A 23,783-nucleotide genomic window follows, 5' to 3' on the forward strand; every position below is an offset into this window, starting at 1 on the left:
ATGGCCCTAAAACAAATGTGTTTGTGGTATCCCTTGTGTTGTCTCTGGGTCCCTGGCTTCCAGAAATACATATGTATCTGGTGGAGGTTGTTGACCTTGACCCAGAGACACCACAAGGGATACCACGAACATATGTGGTTTTTTAGGGCCTTTGGGTCAACTTGACCCAGAGACACCACAACATATGTGTTTTTTCAGACCTTTGGGTCAACTTGACCCAGAGACACCACGAGATACCACGAAAATATGTGTTTTTTCAGGCCTTTGGGTCAACTTGACCCAGAGACACCACAAGATACCACGAACATATGTGTTTTTTCAGGCCTTTGGGTCAACTTGACCCAGAGACACCACAAGGGATACCATGAACATTTGTGTTTTTTCGGGCCTTTGGGTCAACTTGACCCAGAGACACCACAAGGGATACCACGAACATATGTGTTTTTTTAGGGTCTTTGGGTCATCTTGACCCAGAGATAATACAAGGGTTTAATCACACAAAAAGGGACGGATCCAGTCCAAGTTAAGCGCCAGACAAAAAATAGACTGTTTACAGTTAGTTCAGTAAAATATGAAAGTATATCAATGCAATCAGAATATTTATTTATTTGATTTTTACTGAAATGTTCTTGTTTTTAAGCTTTGTACTATGTTTTTAAATAATCAAAAATGTACAAAATCTTACATTGAAAGGTTAGATTTTTTTTTAAATTTATTTAATAATTGTATATTGAAAAGTTGAATTATCTTCTTTTTTTTTTAATAATTTAATTCAAATTGTAATAATTCAATTAAAAAAAAGAATTCATAGCCTTTTAAAGTCACTATAAGATTATTAAGAACATTAGGTTAGTTACATAAAATAAAATTTAGAACATGATATCAGTCTCAGACAGTGGTTTGAATAAAGTATATACTTGTAAAAATAATAATAACTGTTTTATAACTTGTGACTCCAGGTTATACAAGCAAGTTCATGCCCAGACAAAGTCCCGTACTCTACTTCAAACATCTCCACGACCCACTTTTGGGTCCTAAGCCAGTAGTTGAGAAGAACTGCTCTTTCATCTATGATGAGAAACGTGTTGTTTCTTAATTATCATCATCATGTTGTTAATATATCTTATTTAGACTGTTGTCGGTGCTAAATGATGTCTAAAGTGTGTGTAAAACGTTGACCGCCATCTCGTACCGAACTAAATGTTATGTTCTAGTCTCAGACGACCTCACCTTTCCGGGACATTTAAGCCGTAACGTCTTTAGTCGAAGTTAAACTCAATTTAAACGAGACGTCAGGAAATTAAAAAGTGGGATGCTACACACCTTCTGACGCACTCGCGTTAATTAAACGTATAATGGGCAGCTGAGGCTGCAAATCTCTTCATGGTGTTGTCTTTAAAAAAGCGAGTAAACAGTCTGAGCAAAACTTCACCTTCGACTTCCCGAGTTGCCACTCTTTTGTGTCGTGGAGCCGGAGCAGGTCGGAGCAGGTCTGCCTCTCGTCGCTCGACGGCTTCTTGCCTGGTAGAAGAATCGTGTACCTGAAGACACAAACATTAGACTTGACCATGAAACTCTTTTTATTTAGATTTGTTACCTGCTGTAGAAATCCTTGAAAGTCCTCCGGACAGGAAATCCAGCTTTACGAATCTTTACGGTTTCAAGCATCCCAGAATATCTCAACTGGTTCAGGACCACATCGGAATCAAACTGGTCGGGTTTCTACAGTGAATGGATGAGATAGAATTAGATGATAGATTTTCTCTGTGTGAAAATAGATTACAATACTTTTTTTAAAAATTTCATCTTGTTCTTTACATCAGCTTCAGAATATCTAAATTTTTTTTATTACCATGGAATTACACTTTTTTACTGTTATTAAATCATTTACAATTCTTTAAAAAAAAAAGGTTTTGTGTGTCATGTCATGTTATTATGTTTATCATGTGAACATAGAGTGAATAATGTGATAACTTATGTGTTTAATAGGATTATGTTTATCATGTGAACATAGTGTGAATAATGTGATAACTAATGTGTATATTAGGATTATCATAATCATGTGAACATTATGCGAGTCATGTGAACATAGAGTGAATAATGTGATAACGTATGTGTTTAATAGGATTATGTTTATCATGTGAACATAATGTGAGTCATGTGAACATAGAGTTAATAATGTGATAACTTATGTGTATAATAGGATTATGTTTACCATGTGAACATAATGTGAGTCAGGTGAACATAGTGTGAATAAGGTGATAACTTATGTGTATAATAGGATTATGTTTACCATGTGAACATAATGTGAGTCAGGTGAACATAGTGTGAATAAGGTGATAACTTATGTGTATAATAGGATTATGTTTATCATGTGAACATTATGTGAGTAATGTGATCATTTATGTGTATAATAGGATTATGTTAATCATGTGAACATTATGTTTATCATGTGAACATAGTGTGAATAATGTGATAACCTGTGTGTATAATAGGACTATGTTTATCATGTGAACATTATGTGAGTCATGTGAACATAGTGTGAATAATGTGATAACTTATGTGTATAATAGGATTATGTTTATCATGTGAACATTATGTGAGTAATGTGATCATTTATGTGTATAATAGGATTATGTTAATCATGCGAACATTATGTTTATCATGTGAACATAGTGTGAATAATGTGATAACCTGTGTGTATAATAGGATTATGTTTATCATGTGAACATAGTGTGAATAATGTGATAACCTGTGTGTATAATAGGATTGTGTTTATCATGTGAACATTATGTGAGTAATCTGATCATTTATGTGTATAATAGGATTATGTTAATCATGTGAACATTATGTGAGTCATGTGAACATAGTGTGTATAATGTGATAACTAATGTGTATAATAGGAATATGTTTATCATGTGAACATAGTGTGAAAAATTCGAGAATTTATGTGTATAATAGGATTATGTTTATAATGTTAACAATAAGTTTGCCTTGTGATTATTTGTGTGTCTTATGTAATTTTGTTTATTGTGATAATTAAGGTGTATCATGTGACTGTATTTATCATTTCAACATTATGCGAGTCATGTGATCACTTATTTATGTCATGTAAACGTTAGGTACGCCCGGTGAACAAAACGTAAGTTTTATTTGTGACTCATGTGATCATGTATTTACAGTATGTCTTGTGAACATCATGCCTGTCATGTGACTGACTATGTACGTGTGTCATGTGAATAACATTTCATGTGTAATGTAACATTAATCAAAACACAATTGTTCTTATTTAGAAGTCTAAACCTCATTTTAGTAACAATCAACATTTTTCTTCCTCATAAAACCTATTGATCATTGTACATATTAAGACGCTGTAATCCACACACACACACACACACACACACAACAGCCGATATTCATCAAACATGTTGCTCTGATTACAGGCTACTTGTACTCTAGCATGTGTCGCACACATTCACCTTCCACTGAGCTCTGACGTCTGAGGCTCAGCGCTCGGGCATCCGAGACTGGCGTGGCATGTGTTGGAACTTAAAAAAACAGCTGACTCTCCTCCGAGTGACATTTTCCCACTGACTTTAAAGCAAACATGTGGAAGCATGTAATCATCAGAGGATTGTGTACTCAATCCCCGCCGCTCCATCAGATTAGTCCAGGGACAAGCTTATTCCCGACGGAGCAGAGGTGAGCGACTGACGGTCAATCCGGCCCCGGATCAAAAAAAAAAGAAGTCAAGGCATCTGTTATCGAATCTTAAATCTGCTTATTTAAGCAGTTGAATGGAGTTATGGTAAAGAGAAGGGAGTTCATCTAGCGGCGAGATCTAGCGCCCGCTACCGCGCTCTTATCTTTGCATTCCTCTCGCACAAATCTGATGCGGCTCGGCCAAGCAGCGGCGACCCCTGACCCCTGACGCAAAGAGGGGTGACAGTAGCTGGAATGTGCGGGTGCACCGTCCTCTACTTGTGGCAGCAACAGAAAGCCTTTTCAAGCCACGATTTAACTTTAAAGTTTGAAAGTTTAACACGGATTCTGAGATAATAAAGACCATTAACTGTCTTTGAAATATAACGCCGGCTTCACGTGACCCACCTTGTCCATGTTGGGTTTGATGCAGCGCACGAAGAAGGGGTTGGAGGCACTGAGTGTGGCCATGAGAGAGTGAAGAGAATCCTGAAACAAGACCAGAACATCAAGACAAAGTGCAAAACAAATCCCCCCCACAATATTTGAGCATCAAAGCGCAATTGTCTTACGGCTTAGCTAACGCCGATGATATGCTCCCGATGTGCCATCAAACGGATCGCCCTCGGACACCGCCCTCCGCCCAGAACACAGCGCCAAGCGATGGTTTGCAAAACTCATTAAAGCGCGGCTAATGAATCCTAGCAACTGGCTTCCATTATATGAAAAGTTCCTTCGGCTCAAAGGCTTCTAAAAAAGACGCCCATTCTGGCTCACTACAGACACAATGAAGAAAGGATTGAACTGGGAATACAAACATGTCTACAGTATATATTTGTTATGAATTGTTTCAAATAAAAATGGTGAATAGACTAAATTTGAGTCCAGAAAAATCGTATTTTCAAGATATTCTAGGACAAAAATGAGACCTGATTCTCTTTAAAGTACATTAGTGGCATCAGTATATTTAATGGTTGAAGTTAGCATTTTAAAATGTTGAAAATTTAAATTATTTTATTGAAATGAAAAGGTTGAAAAGGTTGAATTGGTTTTCATAAAATAAAAAACAAACAAAAAATATATATATATTTTCCGAAAAAATTTAAGTGCCATTTTTATATTGAATTAAGAAGTTACAAATTTAAAAAAAAGACATTGAATTAAGATATTACATTTTTTAATTATCACATTTTTTGATTAGTATAAACAATCAAAGTGTGAATCCTGATCATCCCTTATAGAAGTCGACTACAAGTGTGTAAAAAGTGTTACATTTTCCAATGTTTTTTAATATAAATAATATTTATAAGAATGTTGTTATGATAGAGCCAGCAGACAAAACTAAAATACAGATCGTGTGCTTCTGTGTCGTCATGTGATCATCAGGGCCTCACTTGATTGGCTTAAAGTTTGATCATTTATTTTTTCAATATTAATATTAGAATATCAAACTCTTAGTATAAATACATTTTATATTTTTCAACTAAATATTCAATAAAAATAAAAATTAGTATTTCAATATAAAAATATATATATATATATATATATATATTTAATGCTTAAAAAACAAAACAATTAATAAGTAATATTTATACATTTAAAATGTTAATGTTCTGATGATTCTGATACACCTGTCTCTTCCTCTTCGACGCCAGCGATCGGACGTTACATTATTCCAGCCCATATAAACATCAAGGACTTTAGAGGTTAGCGGTCTATGTCAGCTTTGCCTCAGACAGTCTGTCTCCATCCAGGCCCGGGCCTGGCAGAGCTCGGCGTCATCGGCCCCTCGATCGGCCCCTCTATGCCCGGCCATCAACCATAATCCTCTGGCTTTATAAACTATAGACTGGGGGGGGGGGCAGAGAGCCAAATGCTTCCCTGCTCCTCTACTTCACTCTGCAGTCAGGACATGCTACACTAAGCCCTCCTATACACCCCCCCCGCCCCCCTCAACCCCCCTCAAACCTGGTTCACGCAGGGCTCAGCTCGCAGCCACATACTTTAAACATCCCATCACCCATCAGTGTTGGCAGGAACGCCTGACATACGGTAATCATCTTGACAAGATAAATATCCAAGTACATGTTCGCTGATCCTTTCTGTGCATCTTGACACCGGCAACACAACCCTTGTCAGCGGCGCAGACAGGTTCTGTTGTGAGAGGGCGTGGCGGCTCATAAATTAAAAAAAGCAACACAAAACAAAAAACCCGCACCCTGAACTGGGAGCTGACGGTGGGCTTGCGTCTGGCCGTGCCCATCTTCAGGGTCTCGTCTCCGTTTCTGCTCCCCACCCGCTCGAACAGGTCGTAGATGAAGTCCAGCCTGCGGGGGAACAGATGAAGCGTGACTGGACGCTCCGGGCCGGGGGGGTTCGGGCGAGAACTCTACCTGCTGTCTTTGAGGATGAACAGGATGTCGTCTCGGAAGGTGTCCCGGTTTTTCCCCAAGATCCCACGTACGTCATACAGCACCTGGGAGGACACGAGGAAACGAGTGATAAAATGAACAAAAAATACAAATATTCAGTTGAGTCGTCTGTATATATAGATATCAATGAACACAATCAGCTCTATGCTAAAGGGGGGCAGAAGACCCCCATGAAAATAAAAAATAATGTTTAGTACATAGCAAGTAAGTTAAATCTAGATAAATCCTAAATATAAATATAAAATCAGTAAATATTTTAGGGGTGGGGGCACATTCATTAGGATTCGGTGACTGTAAAGGGGGACGAGATGGGGGCAGAAGACTCTGATGAAAAATCAAAAATGTCCCATTTTAATGAAATGTAAACCATGATTAGTACATAAAAAGTAAGGCAGATTTAGACAAGTCATCTGTAAATAAAATCAGTAAATATTTTAGGGGGGAGGGCACCTTGATTGGGTCACTGGAAAGGGGGCATAGAGGGGGGCAGAAGACCCCCTATGAAAAAAAACCCAGATTTTAATTGTAATTATACAGTGAGTAAGAAAAAGGTCTAGAATTTCAGCTCCTTTAGTTAATCGTAAGGGGGCAGAAGACGCCAAAAAAATTAAAATGCATCCAAAATTAATGAAATTTAAAGCATATTTATTACATAGTAAGTCAGAATAACATCCAGAAGGATTATCAACCCTCATGTGTTTAACTAAAGGGGGCTAAAAGGGTCCTCCTATGAACATTAAAATACATTCAATTTTTTTAGAATTTAAACCAATTGTATTATACAGTAAGTAAGACAAGTTTACAAAATTTCAACTCCTTTTGGTAATTGTAAGGGGCAGAAGACCCCAAAGAAAAATGAAAAACATCTCATTTAGATTAAATGTTTTAGATCTTATATCTTATGTCATATTTAATACATTTTCAATAATCTATAATCTGCGATTTTCAGCTTTTAGTTTCTCCAAAAGACAAACTTTCACTTTAAAGACAGTACGGTTGCATGATGGGAGAAGTACATATATATGCTGTTAGATCTGTTTAAATGTCACTCTGCGCCACTGGTTGTGTGTTAACGCCTTCACCTGTTCTAATGTTTCTGTGCCAGCTTCACCCGAGCAGCTTATCCACTCACGCTCACCGTGTGAGAGGAACCCAGTAAATCTCCACATGGTCCTGACATGCATGTCTCAGCGTTAACTTTCCATTCACGGGCGTCAAAGAAGCGTCTGGACAACTTTACGTGACACAATAATTGCTCTCTAATTGGCGAGAGTCAAACAAAACTGATGGCATTCGTAGTTTTCTTCTCGGCTTGTGATGACACATTTGTCAAAACAAGTCGACTAAAATGTCTCCAGATGCCAAAACACCACATTTCATCAGAAGGCATTAGGGTTAGCCAAGCAAAAAAAACGACTTCTATGATGTGGTCGTTTTTTGCTTGTGTTTGCCGCCGACTTTTGTCTCCTTTGTTGTCTCTTGTTTATATTACGGTTTTTTAAGCGTTGATAAAGATGGTTGTCGTGTAAGTGGGTTAAAGTTTCCGTCTTAATTGAGAGGACGTCGCATCATGTTAACTTGATTCCAGTGAGGACGCCACCATCTTCCCCCCCCCCCCCCCGAGTCTCAGCGTCCATCCAAGAACAGTAGGAGCTTTGAGAGACGGAACAAAACTCTCCAGAGAGACTGAAGAGAGAGAGAGAGAGAGGGAGGGCGAGAGAGAGAACAACCAGTGAGGCCGTCTGTCCGCCCTGGACCGGGTCATTACCATAGACATCCTTGCCAGGCTCATGACTTGGGCTGCCATGACTCGCACTGAGGGGACCTTGTCTGAGAAAAGGCTTTATAAGGTCATCCTTTATCAAGGCAAATCTTTAACCCCCCCACCCCCCCACTCCCTCCCGGGATCACATTCCTCCAGTCCAGATTTACTATCATCCCTGATCTGTCCGGTCTTAAACCTCTCTTTCTTGCCAGCACTCGTCAAATGACCCAGAAAAAGAAAAAAGAAAAAAAAGAGGATGAGGCAAAAGGAAGTACACATAAGGTTCAGCAATAACCCAAAGCGGATTTTGGTTTAGTAAAAAAAAAGACAGTGAGAGTATTCCACTTCCTAAAGCGACTTATTCATAAAGCTTCATGACCCGCGACCTTGGCCCCGGTTGTGTTTTTTTATTTTTTATTAATTACCTCTCCGGCGTAGTGCTTGATGCCAAACTGGTGGTCAGCCACTCGCGGCTTGACATAGTACTGGTTTGTCTGTGGAAAGGAGGAAGAACTGGTCAGGATTCCTGCAAAAATGCTCTGCATTCCATATTTTACACAATCCAGGGATGGCTCGACACGAGGTTAAGAGTTAATGGAAGCTGACATCACAAGTGGAGATTACACACAGATCAAAGGACAAAAATGCAATCCGAAAATCTACCTTCGACCAAATAATGAAACTTTTTTTGTGTGTGTTTTATCCTTAAAGTGCTGAAAATAGATTTGTAAATCTTTAACCCCAGGGGAACCTAGGATTTAGGAATAAGTTTAATTTTGATAAACCTTTGAACTATTATAATATATAAGAATATCATAATAACATAAACAGGTATTATGCTCGGCAAATATAAAACTTATTTTCAGAATAAATAATGAATAGTACTCGAGATAAATAGTTTAAATGTCGGAGGAAAAATGTTCACACTTGTGTTGTTTTTCAATAGAAACCGATTTTTTTTAAGTCACACTAAAGAAAAAAATGTGAGGGCAAAACAAAGCTTTAATAATAAAAAAAAAGTAATTAATTACACATTTTTGAAAGTACTATAAGTACAAACAGTATATGCAACACTAATAGACTCAGGGACTAATTAATTCCTCGTATAATTGTAAGTTTGGGCGCAGGAGTGGAGTGAAAAGATGATATTCCATGTTAATCTTTGTATTTTCTTCGTAATTTTTCTTTGATCTGTTCTTTATCTTTAGTTTCAGATTGTGTTATCTTGCACTTTCTTTTTATTGCACTTTTTTCTTGTTCCATGAATGTATCGTCTGCGTTGCTTTGTGCTGGAAAAACTATTTCCCAAAGGCGACCTCCAGAGGGATCAATAAAGTTTATCTATCTATCTATCTATATTTATTGATTGACATTAAAAGAAAAGTTAATTCAAGTGTTAAAATATAGGAACTGGTTTTATTCCTTTAAAATAGATTTTCCAGAAATGATACTTTCAAAAATAGACTCAGGAAAAAAAGGTCAGGCAGGTTCTCGCTCTTTTCTTTTTTTCATGGCTCTCCTGTTTCCTTAAGCCATAGAAAACTTCTTAAAACACTCTTTTCTCCTGCACACAAAGCTGGTCAGACCTGGAGAATGGTGATCAAGTTTCAGCATTGTCATGTGTGCGTGTGAGGCAGCGCTGGTGGCTTGTTTGTTTCTTTTGCACCTGAAGCTGGTGTGCGTCTGTACTCACTGCATGACGACTGTGCAGCTTCTCCAGGAGGGTGTAGTCGGTGCCTTTGGGGAAGCGACTCTCCTCGTTGATGAGAGCCAACATGCCCAGTTTCTGAAAGAAACCAGGTTAAGTTCAGTCACAAACACAATACAATAACATGCAGGTGTAGCTATGAAAACATTCAGAAAAACACAAACACAACATTCATAACATTTCAAAAACTGGGTTAAACATCTTTTTTAAGTATTCTAGATATTGCAAAATGCATTTAAAAATAAAGTTTTGTCTATAGTTATTTCATGATTCATACTCAGAATGTTAAAATAAATAGAAGTATATCAGTGACATCACAATATTGAACATTTAAATATTATATTTTATCAAAATGTTTTTTGGTGATTTTACTATTTTTTTTAATAATTGAATTAAGTTATATATTGAATAGTGTATAAATGCAAAGGTTGAATCTATTTTTAGTACATTTTTTAGTTTTTTATAATTTAATTATATTCTTTTCAATAGAATATTTAAAAAATAAATTACTTTTTTCCACATAGCGTATGATATTCTAATTGTGACAATTCAAAAAATATATACCACAGTATTTTTATTGAATGTAAAAAATTAAAATATTTTTGAATAATTGAAATTAAAATACCAAATTTTGTGTAAAACAAAATGCATTCACATTATTGACTCAATATTTAAAAAAAAAAAAGCTTAATTCACTAAAGACATTGAAAGTTTGAACTGTTAAATCAAACCATTCACTATTCCGATGATAAACTCAATTTAATGTAAAAATAAATAATATTTAAATCCAATAACAACTTGAACTTTTTATTAAAAACAACCTTATGGACCTATTTTGTAAAAGTTTTCATTTTAATTTCTTTTGTCAGTTCATTGGCTCGACGGCTCCTAACAATCCCAGAATATCATGTAATCCCTTCATTTCAACTTCATCTTCATAAAATATTTTAAATAAACAGATAAATCAAGCAACAAGGACTTTCCTTTAATTCAATCTTCAACTACTCTAACCATAATTAAAGGGCATCACTGGATAATAATGATCTATGCAGCATCGGTTTTAAATGAAAATTAATATTTGTCAGTGGTTGCTATAGAGTTGAACTTTTGGTTTTTGTGTAATTGCTCAATTTCTCTGTCTTTGTTTTGGAACCGAAGATCTTCTGTAAGGGGCTAAATGCTAAACTCTGGCGATGAAAATACACAAACTTTCTTCAGGTCGACCTCTAACCACCGACTGGTGCGCATTACTGTGCAAACAACATGCAGAATCAGACGCCGTAATGACAGAGTGGGAGACGGAGGACAATGTAGAAACGGCGAGGTCATCAAGCTTCGGTCGGCGGTCGGCGGTCGAAGTGGTGACCGTCTGTCTGTTACCTTTTCGATAAGATCCAGACACTCAGCATTGTCCATCCAGTCTATGGCCTCCCACTGGATCCCCTCCCTGCGCGGACAAAGACCACCACATAAATAATAACACGCCGCGGGAACAATGGCTGTATTGTGGAGAGCGACGCGTGATGTAATGAGCCGTGTCGAGAAAACAACTGTCTTGGGAGAATCGTGCACTTTATCTTTAGCTGGATCTATCCTGGAACAGTGTGACCCGCTCTCCTCGGGTCTGTGTCCAACTCAGTTAGGCTGGTTTACCTGTTGTACTCCAGCTGCTCCAGGGAGAAGATGTGCTTGTTGAAATACTCCTGGAGCTTCTCGTTGGCGTAGTTGATATTAAACTGTTCGAACCGGTTCACCTGCAAATAAGAGGCAGAGAATTTATGACCAAGGCAGAGACATCTGTCATTCATTTTCGAATCCATCCATCATCAATCAACCCTAATCCATCCATCCCTCTGTACACCCATCGATCCTTTCATGAATCCTAACCCATCCATCCTAGTCCATCCAACTATCAACCCTAATCCATCCATCTTTCCACACATCCATAAACCCTAATCCATCATCCATCCATCTGGCCACCCACCCATCCATTCATCCATCCATCCATCCATTAATTAATCCTATCCCATCCATCCTAATCCACCCACCCATCAACCCCAATCCATCCATCTTTCCACACATCCATGAACCCTAATACATCATCCATCCATCTGTCCACCCAACCATTAATCCTAATCCATCCACCAATCAACCCAAATCCGTTCCTCCTTCCATCCATCCATTAACCCTTATACATCATCCATCTATCTGTCCACCAACACATCCATCAACCCATCCATCCATCCATTTATCCTTATCCATTCTAACCCATCCACCCATTCATCCATCCATCCATCGTTCAACCCATCCATTATCCCTAATCCATCCATCTATCTTTCCACCCACCAACCCATACGACTATCTATTCACCCTCATCCATCCGTCCGTTCATCTGTCCACCTACCAAAACATTAACTCCAATCCATCCATCCATCCATACATACATCTGTACACTCATCGATTCGTCCATTGACCCTAATCCACCTGCCCATCCAAATAAATGTATCCATCCATTCTGATCCATCCATCCACTAATCCATTCATCCTTATCTATACATCCATCCAAATCAATGTATCCATCCATTTTTATCCATCCATCCACTAATCCTTTCATCCTTATCTATACATCCATCCAAATCAATGTAATCATCCATCATAATCAATCCATTTACCTAAATCCATCCATCCTAATTCATAAATCCACCCCTCTATCTATCCAAATAAATGTATCAATCCATCCCAGATAATCCATACCAGATAATCCATCAATCCTAATATATCCATCCTAATACAGCCATTCATCATAATCTATACATCCATCAACCACCCATACACTAGACATGTTATCTATTAATACACCAATCATCTATCTATTCCATCCATCTATCAAGGTAAGGTAAGGTAAGGTAAGGTAAGGTAAGGTAAGGTAAGGTACAACTTTATTGATCCCTCAGGAGGTCTCCTTTGGGAAATAGTTTTTTACCAATAGCCAGCAATTTTTCATAAACAATAAAAAATAATACATAAAAAATAAAATAAGAAGAACATAAAGAGGAAGAACAAGATGACACAATCTAAGTCTAAAGACAAAGACAAAGGACATAGGTCAAGGAAAGAAAAACAACAAAAACAAAGATACAAAGACTAACATAGAACAGAACATCCAGATACTTTCACTCCACTCCTGCCCCCGAACTCAGAATTGTACAATTTAATAGCCCGAGGGATGAATGAGTCCCTGAGTCTATTTGTTTTGCACCTGGGTAGGAGCATTCGTGCACTCATTCTGCTTCTCTGCTCACTGATGACAGTGTTCAGAGGATGACTGTCATCGCCCATGATGGACAGTAGTTTGTTCAATGATCTCCTCTCAGCAACTGTCACCAGTGAGTCCAGCTCATCCATCAAGAATCTTTTTTGTGGTTTCAAAAAGTGCTGAGTTTTTAAGTAATAGATTCAACACATTGACACATAGATATAAAAACACAAGATTGTAATATGCGTCATTTACCTCAAAGTTCTCAAAGCCAAAGATGTCAAGGATGCCAATGGACTTGAAGTTGTCTTTGCCTTTGATCTTGTGGTTGATCCTCATGATGATCCAGGAGAAGCACTGAGAATAAAGCGCCATGGCAACCGAGTCCCGCGAGTCCACGGCCTATAATCCAAGACGTGATAGTCACCATGGCAGCCGATGTAAACAGTTCCTCGGAACCCGACTTATCGCCGCATACGTTTGATCTCCTCTGTCAGGAGACCGTATGAACAACGAGTGTCTGTTGTATCGGACGAACGTGTGCAGACTCAACTCTCTGTTATCCAAACACACAGCATGGATTGTCACCAGAAACAATATGACTCTCAAAACATCTGCTTGATTAAAGGAGATGTTTATCTCTGATTCCCTGATAAAACTCAGAGGACGTCCAGGTATCTATGGGTGTAGATGTAGATTCACCAGTGGATCACAAAGTAACTTTGGTAAAGCAAGACACACTTCACAAGTAAGCTTTTAAGATATCATAACGTTAACCTAAATGGGAAGATGGCTGATTTAATCCAAAATACGTTTGTTTTAATGTATATTATTGATTCCACAACATGTTTTAGAATGAGTAGGAAAAACCGTTGGAGCTTTTAAAACTTGAGAATTTCATCTGACAAGGTGTCATTAATTTGATTCCCAGATCTATTGATATTATTCACATTTATAGGATAGGACTTTTTAAATCCTGGCATCAAAGTTGTAACTGCTTTCATTTGTTTCGAAGCCAAAATATGTCCGTGCATCAGCTTTAAAAGTTGCTGGAGTCAACTGTATCCTCTTATCCTCAGTTATCACCAGGGATCTCGCTGGATTTCATTGTTCCTTAAGGTCTAGGGGCCGGAAGTTTAATCACAACAAAAGTTAGCAAACCCTGTGAATATTTGAATGTATGAATTGTAAATTAAAAAAAATCGTATTATATTATGCACATTTTCTTGAAATATAAACCATAAAATAACTATATAAGTATAATATATAAGTTAAGCTAAGGCAAAAACAAATTATGTTAAATAAAACAATTAACAAGACAATGTTGATTATTGATTCAGTATCAGGGGAAAAGAATCTCAATATTATTTAGGTGTATCTATATTTTATAACAACTTTACTAAACAGTTTAATATGTCCAATTATAATAATAATAATTATGAAAACATTTATTTAATTAGAATTATATTTTTTATCTTAGAATATATTGTGTAACCAGTGTTAAAACTACTGTAATGTATGTTTTTTTAAAAAAGCTTCTTTACAGCAAATCAAAACAAACGTGACCTTAGGTGAACTCCGGAGCGCAAGGTTGATTTAACATCATCACAGCGGCGGAATACTAAAACATACGCCAAAAACATGATCCGTGTTTGTCGACGACGCGTCAAACTATTCTCTCCAGTCAAACAAAAATCTCCGCACTTGGCAGCTGATGCGGCTCGGATTTTCCCCCCCGGCTGCCACTCCACTGGGCTACCTTTTCCTCCAGGGGCATTGTGTTTAAATTGAAAACAAAACACGGTGCGGTGGCCGGTACTGTATTTGGAGCAACAATGCCCTCGGGGCGTCTGAGCCATCCATGAAAACCCCGGTCACCTCCAGCCACAGAAATTTTGGTGGCTCCAGGATCTCCGAGGGGGAGGGAGGGGAGGGGAGGGGAGGGTGACCCCTGACCGCAATGAGAAGAAGCTATTCTCCAGCAGCAGAATAATAAGCTCCATTTAGAGAGGAGCTGCTTCAAAGGCCGAGCACTGGAGGAGTGAAGTCTTTGTCCGGCGATGAAAAGCTTCTTGTGACTTTATTCGTTTTTTTTTCTTGTTTATAAGCGTGAGCTGAGTGTGTGCATCAGAATTCTCTTACAGTGACACCAGAAAATAGGGTGGGGTCTGGTTAAGGGGGGGGGGGTTACCCCAGTAATTAACAGCATTGTGCTTTTTGACTCAGATCGCTATCACGACGGCTTTATTGTGCCGGGGATCTGGCAGGACAAAAAGCAGGAAATGGCTGGCAGTCACGCAAGGGATCAGGAGAGGCATGTCGGGGGGGTCTGGGGGTGGGGGGCGAAGAAGCGTGTGACACCGGGGGGGAGGGTGGTGGACGAAGAAGATGGAAAAAAGACTACCTGCTCCACGGTGAGCGGCGAGCAGATCTCCTCTCCCCGGAGGATCATGGAGCGCTGGGTCAGCACCTCCGACAACTGGAAGGAGTCCAGGCCCAGCAGCTCGCTGACGTTACTGACCACTGCGAACGAGACAAGAGACGTAACTCAAGTTACTCCTGATTATGTTGAACAAAAAAGGCAGTCGACGTATACAGTGTGTAGGAAACTCTAGTCTGTAAGTTAGAGCGCGCCGTCACTGTAGTTCACTGATTCTTTGGAAAAGAGGTCAGACGCTGCAGACAAAAGAGCCTCCAGGGCTCGTGTTTCAGCCTGTTGGCATCTCTGTCTGCTGTTGTGCGTCAATCAAACTGCACGACATGCACACGTAACCACCTCTGCAGACATCTTTGAACATGGGAACATCATCTTGTTTTCACGAAGCTGATGGTAAACATCGCAGCCATGAAGATGTTTGAAAATGACAGCAAACTAAATACCGTTTTGGGCAATTCATTCGGTTTTTAACATGTAATTGTAAATTATGAAGGTAGATTTGTTTCTTTATAATTAAATTAAAAGATATGCTTCAATAAAAAAAAGTTTAATTTAAAAAGTTTCAATAAAAAAGTGGTTGAACACTTTAAAATTAAAAACAGTTTTCTTTAATTGAACTAATCCTTTTTTGTTTGGTCCATATTGTGAGTAGAATATTGAAGTCTTAATTATTAAATCCCCTAAAAATGGCTTCAATTCAGATAATGTAATTCAGACAATTATTTTTAATACGTTAACTATGAAGGTAGAAATGTTTCTTTAGACTGGCATCCTGTCCAGGGTGTCCCCCGCCTCTAGCCCGTAGAATCTGGGATAGGCCTCCAGCCCCCAACAATCCCCATAAGGGATTAAGTGGTAAAGAATATAAATGAATTAATTATTCAATTCATTTTTCAAAACTTTTTTTTCTTTCGATAGAAAACATGTTTTCTGCAACTTTTCTTGCTGATAGAATCATATTTTTATATTGAATAATAAAGAAACAAACCTACCTTCATAAAAAAATGTCTGCATGTAGGAATTGAAATGCCTAAAATATGGCATTAAGTTAAAATACTTTCACATATTAATATTTGAAATTTGGGTACATTTTTATGGCAACACGAGCCAAAAAAACTGCATTTACTGGATTAAAACATGTACCGTTAACAGTGAAAATACTCAAAGGGTTGAATCAATTTTCGCTGTATTCATTCTCATTATTTGCTCCCATACCTCCATTGGATGTGATCTGAGCTCCTCCTGCTGTCATAAACTCAATGTTTCCCATCTGGAGGACGGCAGAGAGCAACTTAAAAACATCTCTGATCTCCTCCTCAGAAAACTCCATCACTTTGAGCGCAGCCTAAAGGAGAGACAGTCATCGTTCAGTTACACGTTCAAACATTGTGAAACTTAAAACTACATTTTTAAAATCTATTTCCTTTAAATTTGATATCAGCTCCTCACAACACTGATAAGGAAATAAGAATAAATATGATCATTTTATTTGTTTCTATAGGAGGTGTTAGCAACACTGATCGTGTCAAGAGCATTTAAGGAAAGTTATGCGCCATTGAAACTGAATATAGCTACAAAAATAAAGTGTTAATCTACCGAAACAAATTAATTTGAGCTTTAGTAAAGATTGCAGGTCTGTTTGAGTCTTCTTTTAAAAGTAAATACAATTGTAAACAATTAAATTATACTGTCTTATCATTTCATTTATAACTAAAAATGCATGCTTTCCTTTTTTATTTCTGGGTCAGCAAATTATTTGAAGTTTTTAGAGGTCAATGTGGAAGGTAATTGTACCAATGAACATGAAAATTATCTTCGAAAAAATATGTTTTCTCCATAATGAGCATCTCGAAACGGCAGGAGACGACTTCACGTAAAGTAAGTCATTGGGGTTTGGCGCCCTCTAGAGGTGTACAAGTGAAGTTAGGTTTTTGTAAAACAGCGATGGGGAAAAATGTTTGTTTTATGAAATAGAATAAATTATTAATATAAGGTTGAATGTAAAATATATTGCCATACCAAAAAAAAAAATGTTATACACACGTTTAATATTTACAAATAAAATAAAACATTCTCACCATAACGCTGTCGAAGAGCTGCTTGTCATCCAGGCTTCTGTCCTTCATGCAGCCCGACTGGCTCAGGTAGTGATACGACTCTGGACCCTCGCACAACATATACTCCTCTGGAACACACAACAGATGATGAGGTAAAACAAATCATGTTTGCGATTTTAAGACAAACTACTGTAACTAAGCAACAACCTCTGTGGTCCTTGTCTGCTCCCGATAAAAGTGCATAAAAGATGTGATAGTTTCTTTCTCCTGGATTCTGCCGAACCACTCGGTTCTGGAAGAGAAAAGCACATTTTTTTCTTTAAGTCATACATTTCACAAAATAAGTTCATGACCTCACATGGGGTCAGCTCACCTTTTCCAGTAGATCTGATAGATTTGAGTTAAGTTCAATAATAATAAAATGCAACCTTTTTTTTTAAAATAAATCACATTTTTAAGGATACAGTCTATTATGCAGCCGCCCTGGATGTTTCCGTTCTGGGAAAAGTGTAGTTGGATGAACTTTCCGAAGCGACTGGAGTTATTGTTGTACACGGTTTTGGCGTTCCCGAACACTTCCATGATGGGACTGAAGACAAAAGTGTCATCAAGATGCACATTAAAACCGGAACAATTATCCCTGGTACCTGCTCTGGATGAGGGCCTGCTCCACTCTCGTGGTCCTCTCTGAGGCAGGAGTACCCGTGGAGTTTTGGCTCATGGCCGAGAGAAACTTCAGCAGCAGTTTGGTGCTTTCCGTCTTCCCGGCGCCGCTCTCGCCACTTATAGACACAAAACCAAAGAACGAGTTAAGATTGATCGTTATCTTCGTGGATTTTCCGCAGGAGCGTCACCTGATGAGGACACACTGGCTGTCGTGTCTCTTCCACAGACATCGGTAACATTCGTTGGCCACGGCGAAGATGTGAGGAGGGAGCTCCCCCATCTGGTATTTGCTGTAGAGGTCGACCGCGGGGTTGTCGTAGAGTCCGGGGATCTGTTTGTAGGGGTTCACCGCCGCCAGGATGGAACCGATGTTGGTCTGGAGGAGAAGATGAACAAAATACAAACTCATTTTAACACAGTTTTGTTCATGACACAACTTTTTAAAACTATTGTCTTTTAATACTTTGATATAATAAGTATAATAATAATAATAATTATAACAAAATACACGCTCACTTGGAGTTTTGTTCATGACACAACCTTTTAAAACTATTGTCTTTTCATACTTTTTTTAAAAATAATAATAATAAGTAAGTAAGTAAGTAAGTATTTTTTATTTGTATAGCGCTTTTCCAGACCAGGGTCACAAAGCGCTTAAACAATCAAAACAATATTAAATAAAGTATATACTTTAAAGATCAAGATAAAACTGAGAACAACACAGGAGTTCCAGAAAATCAAGGAAAAGCCTGAACAAATAGAAACGTCTTAAGATGTTTCTTAAAGGAGTCAGTAGACTCCATCAAGCGCAAAGAGATAACAAAAACATTAATAATAATTTTATATAATTTCTGTTCTTTTGATTTTTACTGTCCGAAATATGTTTTATTAATCATATTTTCTCTAAAGTAACGTTAGCCTGGTTCTCTTGACACGTAAAGACACTTGTTTCAGTCAAGTTTACTAAAAAAAAAAAAAACCTCTAAACTAGTGAAAACGAGTAAAACAAAACACTTTATGGAATATCCTGTCACAGAAAATCCAGTCCAGGGGTCCTGCTAATGCTTTAGGATATTTTATTTTTACTGTTTATATCTAAAGGTTGGTGTGTGAACACATTAAACAGGTCCATGATGCAAATAAAAGTTGGGGAGCCCTGTCTTTAAACTAGGCTTAGCTAGCATTAGTATTAGCTTACATGTTTGAAGTTTTGTTGTCACATCACTCAGTGACTAATTGAAAAGTTATTAAACTCTAGCTATTATTTTTGTCAGGGTAGTAGACATCAGAAACTCTGAGATGACGTTTCTATGCAGATAAAAATTAAAATTGATCCTTAAAAACTGTGCCTCTGTTACCTCTGTTATAACAATGGTGGGCCCTTTAACAATACCTTAATAGTTAATATTAGTGATCCGTTGATGAGGCTTCGTGATACAGCATCGCTTTTATCACGATCTAAATTTTTAAAGGCCACTAGATGTCGCTCCCTGCTTTATAATCTTTAGCTCTGATCTACTAATTCAATGAAACCTAGTATCATTTCCACAGAGAGCGGCATCTAGTGGTCCTTAAACTGTATCAAGATACAGTATCAGCTGCTTCATGAGGCCTCATCAACACATCACTAGTTAATATGAATAAAAAATCCAAATAAAAAAACGATGTTTGTTAAGTTGTGCGTTATTAAAAAATATATATTGTGCTCCTTGTTTTTTATTTTCCTCTCTTTTCCTCTTTTGATATTTTTATGACTATTTAATTTATGTCAATAACCAATATAGATGATAAGAATACATTTCATGAAACTAAACTTGCCTTTATATTATTTGAATATGTATTTATGTTTGTATTTATCCCCTATTTACTAAAACAAGTAGCTAATTGTGTGTAATTATATATGAAATTGATTGAAAAACAGTTTAAATATCAGATTATTTGCTCTGATACGTTCATGGGAGCCACATGTGCTATGTTGATATGTGAATGTAAGTATAAAATATATTTAAATATCAATAAAGAACATTATATATTCTTTATTAACCTCATAATTGTCAAACGTGAATATGACTTGAGAACCACAGAGCTAGTTGTTGTGCTCACACTTACGTAAATGCTGTCTTTGTTGTAGCGCAGGAACAGGTTGTGCATGATGGCGGCCTCGTGCAGCTCGGCCAGTGTGGACATGTCCTCCACGCCGCTGACGCTGCTCGGGTGCATCGGGAACACCATCTCTCTGGTGAGCTCCGCCCTCTGCAGGTACATCACCTAAAAGGCGACACATAAATAGGTTCATCGAGATCCATCTCAAAACCTACATTCCGTTGATGTCTAGATAGAAACAGGAAAATACAGTAAAAGTCAAATGTAGACACCAAATAAGTTAATGATGTTCATTTAGGCCAATAAGGTTTATAAATCACAATATTTTTCTCATATTTTATTCATTTATTTATGCAGGACTTGACCCCCTGCTGCTTCTAAATAGATGCTGTATTTTAAATCAATCAATTATTGACTAAATCTTTACATACAGGCATTGATTATTGGACTCACAACAGCAATAGAATTTTTAAAAAGCCTGCTCTGGTCCAAAGCTCCGGCCAAGCCTGCAGCTGATGAAGATTTATGGCAACAAAGCCGCTTCATAAAAAACACTAACCTTGTTTGTTTTGGTATAAAAATACACGTGCCTCGAGGAAACGTATCATCCTAAGAGCACAGACTGAATCATGACACGGCTCGTAAAATATTTATACATTTAAAATGCTTTTTTTGTTGACTCTGGATGCTGGTGTGTAAGTCATAACAAAACTTAACACAATTATGAGACACTCAGACATGAGGGGGGGGGTGACGTCATCCAGCAAGGTTTTATTTGACTTTGTCTGGATCAGCCGCTCCGTCAATCATCCTTAATCTGAATTATTATTTCAAAACCTCTTACCGTGACTTATTGTGATTGAGGTCACCGTTAGTTTAGAGGATTTTGAACCAGCATATGAGAAATGCCGCTGTTATTTATTCAGGATTCAAACATGAATAAAATAGCTGTAAAAAGAGTGTGTTGTTGTCAATCATTGCAACTTACTGTAACGAAACAGAGTCTTTACTAATGAAACCATCATTACACTGCCACCTAGTGTTAAAATAAAATACATCATTGCACAACCACATGATCACTTCATGATACGCAGGATGAGTTTTCTTTTGATGAGTCAAAATCCCTGGATGTTAAAACAACGGTCGAGTGAGAAAAAAATAGGAAATATGGCGGAAAACTATAAAAAAAAATGTAAAGTCAACAGCTGAAACTCTCACAAAGTTCCTTGTTAACATTCAACTCATATTAGAGAATAAATATGACCAGTATATCAAATAAGTAACAACTTGGACTGTTTTCTTCATTTAGTTTGATGTTGCTGAACCAAGTACATTCAGATAAAGACATTTTTTTCTGTTATCTACAGATGCTTAAAGTTTACTGTGATGGATTTGACACGAGTATAGGAGTTAATAGCCTCAAGTGAAAGTCTACACTAAATACTAATTTATATTCATTTTCCCGTTTTATTTTTGGCACGTAAACAAACCTGGACGCAAATATTTCTGATCCAAAATGAGTTTGTGTTCATATGATTTCTTGTGAAACCATCTCTGCTGCTGATCGGTCTTTTGTTAAGATTGTCTTTGATCCGAATCACATTCTGTTCAAAACTTCACGCTTAAGGCCTTCAGGGAGTTTTCCTGACTGAAACATCAGATATGCTCCTGCAATGAGGAAGAGAGGGAGTTTCCAGCATCAGAAGATGTTTCACATTCTTGTCCTGCTCCTCCTTATTTGATTTATTCATCACTGCCAGCTACACTTGCCAAAAGACGACCTGTAGGAGTTGACAGGGGGATTAAATACACAACTTAAAGTTGGACGTTAAAAATCCTAAATAATACATTTAACTAATTGGCTGAAATGATCATAAAAAACATGTTTGTACAGGATCAATATTCCCAGTCCGGGTGTCGTAACGCCGACTTCAATCTACGTCAACACGTGACACAACATTGATTCATCAAGTTCTCTATTGTCAGGATCATTACTCTGAACAAACGTAGCACATGATTCAACCGTGATCTTTACGGTAAAGAGAAAGAGATTACAACACCGGATTATCTCATTTAACGCTCGTCATCATCTTATAAACGGTTCGTTCATCATTATACATGTGGTTTTGTCTTTTTGAGTAAAGCAAATAATGACATTGAAGTCACAATAATACATTTAAAAAATGTGAATAAAGTAAATTAGGTTTTCCACATCGCTTTAATTCATTTGACAAAATATATTTGTTATAGCGTAATTTTCAAATTTAATTAAACATTTCCAGTTGTTAAATAAGTCTAAAAAAATAAAATCAACTTTAAAAAAATCGGGGGGGGAATAAAAATCTGAATATAATAGGAAACAAATGTATATTTACATAAAAATATAGTAACTATGGAAAGAATTAATACATCAAGTAACAAAAGGTGAACTATTTAGCATTTAATATATTGTTTATATTGGTTCTTTGGCATTTGTAGTCGTTTATTATCCCTTAAACCTTTTTTCCCAACATTATTAACAGACATTTGTTTGTGTTCCCGAACTTTAACTATATATTGGAAGAGGTTATTAATTAGTTAATGGAAAAATAAGCAGATACATTTAGAAAAAGTGGATTTAAAAAAAAAAGTATATTTTAATTAGTATTTAATCTGTATTATTAAAATAATTTAATAAAAGTAAACTGCCAAGTGATTATAAACCTCATTCAAAGCGCTGACTTAGTGAAACAGGCTACAGTTTGGGGAGAAACAAAACCCTTTTTGTTTCCTTCTGGATGATGCCACACCCTGCAGCTGCTTTGTTCCAGCCCTGTTGAATATTCACACATAGGGCGGGGTCTTCCTCCACACACTGAGGGTCCCCTGGCTCTGAATCTGTATGGGCTGAGCTTTATTTTTGAGCATATTCACTAAAAACCGTGTTAGAAATCCAATTTTCAACACGTCCAAATCAATGGATCGAGCGGGTCTTACTGGAAGTGACAACAACACAGAGATGTAATTTCTTAAGTGCACTCACATAATGGCTCTATTGACCAACAGTACCGAAAGAAGGACCCGTCAATGACCTATTTTGGACCTCCAGCGTCAATATCTGCAGGGCCCGGACACTTTAAGGCTCACATTTGGGAAGAGTTGATTCCAATATGTTGCTGCTAAAACACAATTTGTCCGGTTTCTTTATATCCAGCCTCAGACTACAGCTTACTGTCTCCACTACACATAAATGAAATAGAAAAGCATGATTTCCTTTATTTTACTCTGGTTTCTATTAACTTTTAAATTTGTTATTTCACTTCTTTAAACTGTTCTGCTGTTATTTTTGAATAAATGCTACATTTTATTTATTCTAATTTGAAAAAAACCATAAAAGCCTTAAAAACAATTGATAAAATGCCCAAACTTGACAATTTTTACCCTAAAATGTTGATGAATATTCAATCAACAGAAAGGAATGTATTATTTCTTCAAAAACCTTGATGAATTTAATTATTTAAATGTAATTATCAATGTTTTTGTCGTCCAGGTGGCAGGATTTAAGTCCTCCTTACATGGACAGTTGAACAAGTCATTGTTAATTCAGCTGCTGCCATGTGGCCCAACACACACACACACACACACGCCCACAAACACACAAACCACAAGCTGCTCTGA

At 37.3% G+C, this 23,783-nt stretch overlaps 1 protein-coding gene across 1 annotated transcript in view; it reads right to left on the bottom strand.

Moving 5' to 3' along the window:
* myo10l3 (myosin X, like 3) overlaps positions 1 to 23,783 on the bottom strand; it is a 65,513-nt gene that overhangs the window by 22,455 nt on the left and 19,275 nt on the right. The window contains exons 3-20 of the mRNA XM_087803481.1: positions 20,133 to 20,291; positions 18,212 to 18,399; positions 18,005 to 18,139; positions 17,808 to 17,946; positions 17,565 to 17,649; positions 17,379 to 17,485; positions 16,516 to 16,645; positions 15,268 to 15,386; positions 13,119 to 13,265; positions 11,261 to 11,361; positions 10,988 to 11,054; positions 9,593 to 9,685; positions 8,325 to 8,393; positions 6,096 to 6,178; positions 5,921 to 6,029; positions 4,111 to 4,191; positions 1,598 to 1,722; positions 1,433 to 1,541 (exon numbers count right to left, since the gene is read on the bottom strand). Coding sequence (XP_087659607.1) covers positions 1,433 to 1,541; positions 1,598 to 1,722; positions 4,111 to 4,191; positions 5,921 to 6,029; positions 6,096 to 6,178; positions 8,325 to 8,393; positions 9,593 to 9,685; positions 10,988 to 11,054; positions 11,261 to 11,361; positions 13,119 to 13,265; positions 15,268 to 15,386; positions 16,516 to 16,645; positions 17,379 to 17,485; positions 17,565 to 17,649; positions 17,808 to 17,946; positions 18,005 to 18,139; positions 18,212 to 18,399; positions 20,133 to 20,291 — 2,046 coding nt within the window. The remainder of the gene's footprint in view (positions 1 to 1,432; positions 1,542 to 1,597; positions 1,723 to 4,110; positions 4,192 to 5,920; positions 6,030 to 6,095; positions 6,179 to 8,324; positions 8,394 to 9,592; positions 9,686 to 10,987; positions 11,055 to 11,260; positions 11,362 to 13,118; positions 13,266 to 15,267; positions 15,387 to 16,515; positions 16,646 to 17,378; positions 17,486 to 17,564; positions 17,650 to 17,807; positions 17,947 to 18,004; positions 18,140 to 18,211; positions 18,400 to 20,132; positions 20,292 to 23,783) is intronic.

Source organism: Callionymus lyra, chromosome 12 (assembly GCF_982586985.1).
Source record: "Callionymus lyra chromosome 12, fCalLyr1.hap1.1, whole genome shotgun sequence".
NCBI lineage: Eukaryota > Metazoa > Chordata > Actinopteri > Syngnathiformes > Callionymidae > Callionymus > Callionymus lyra.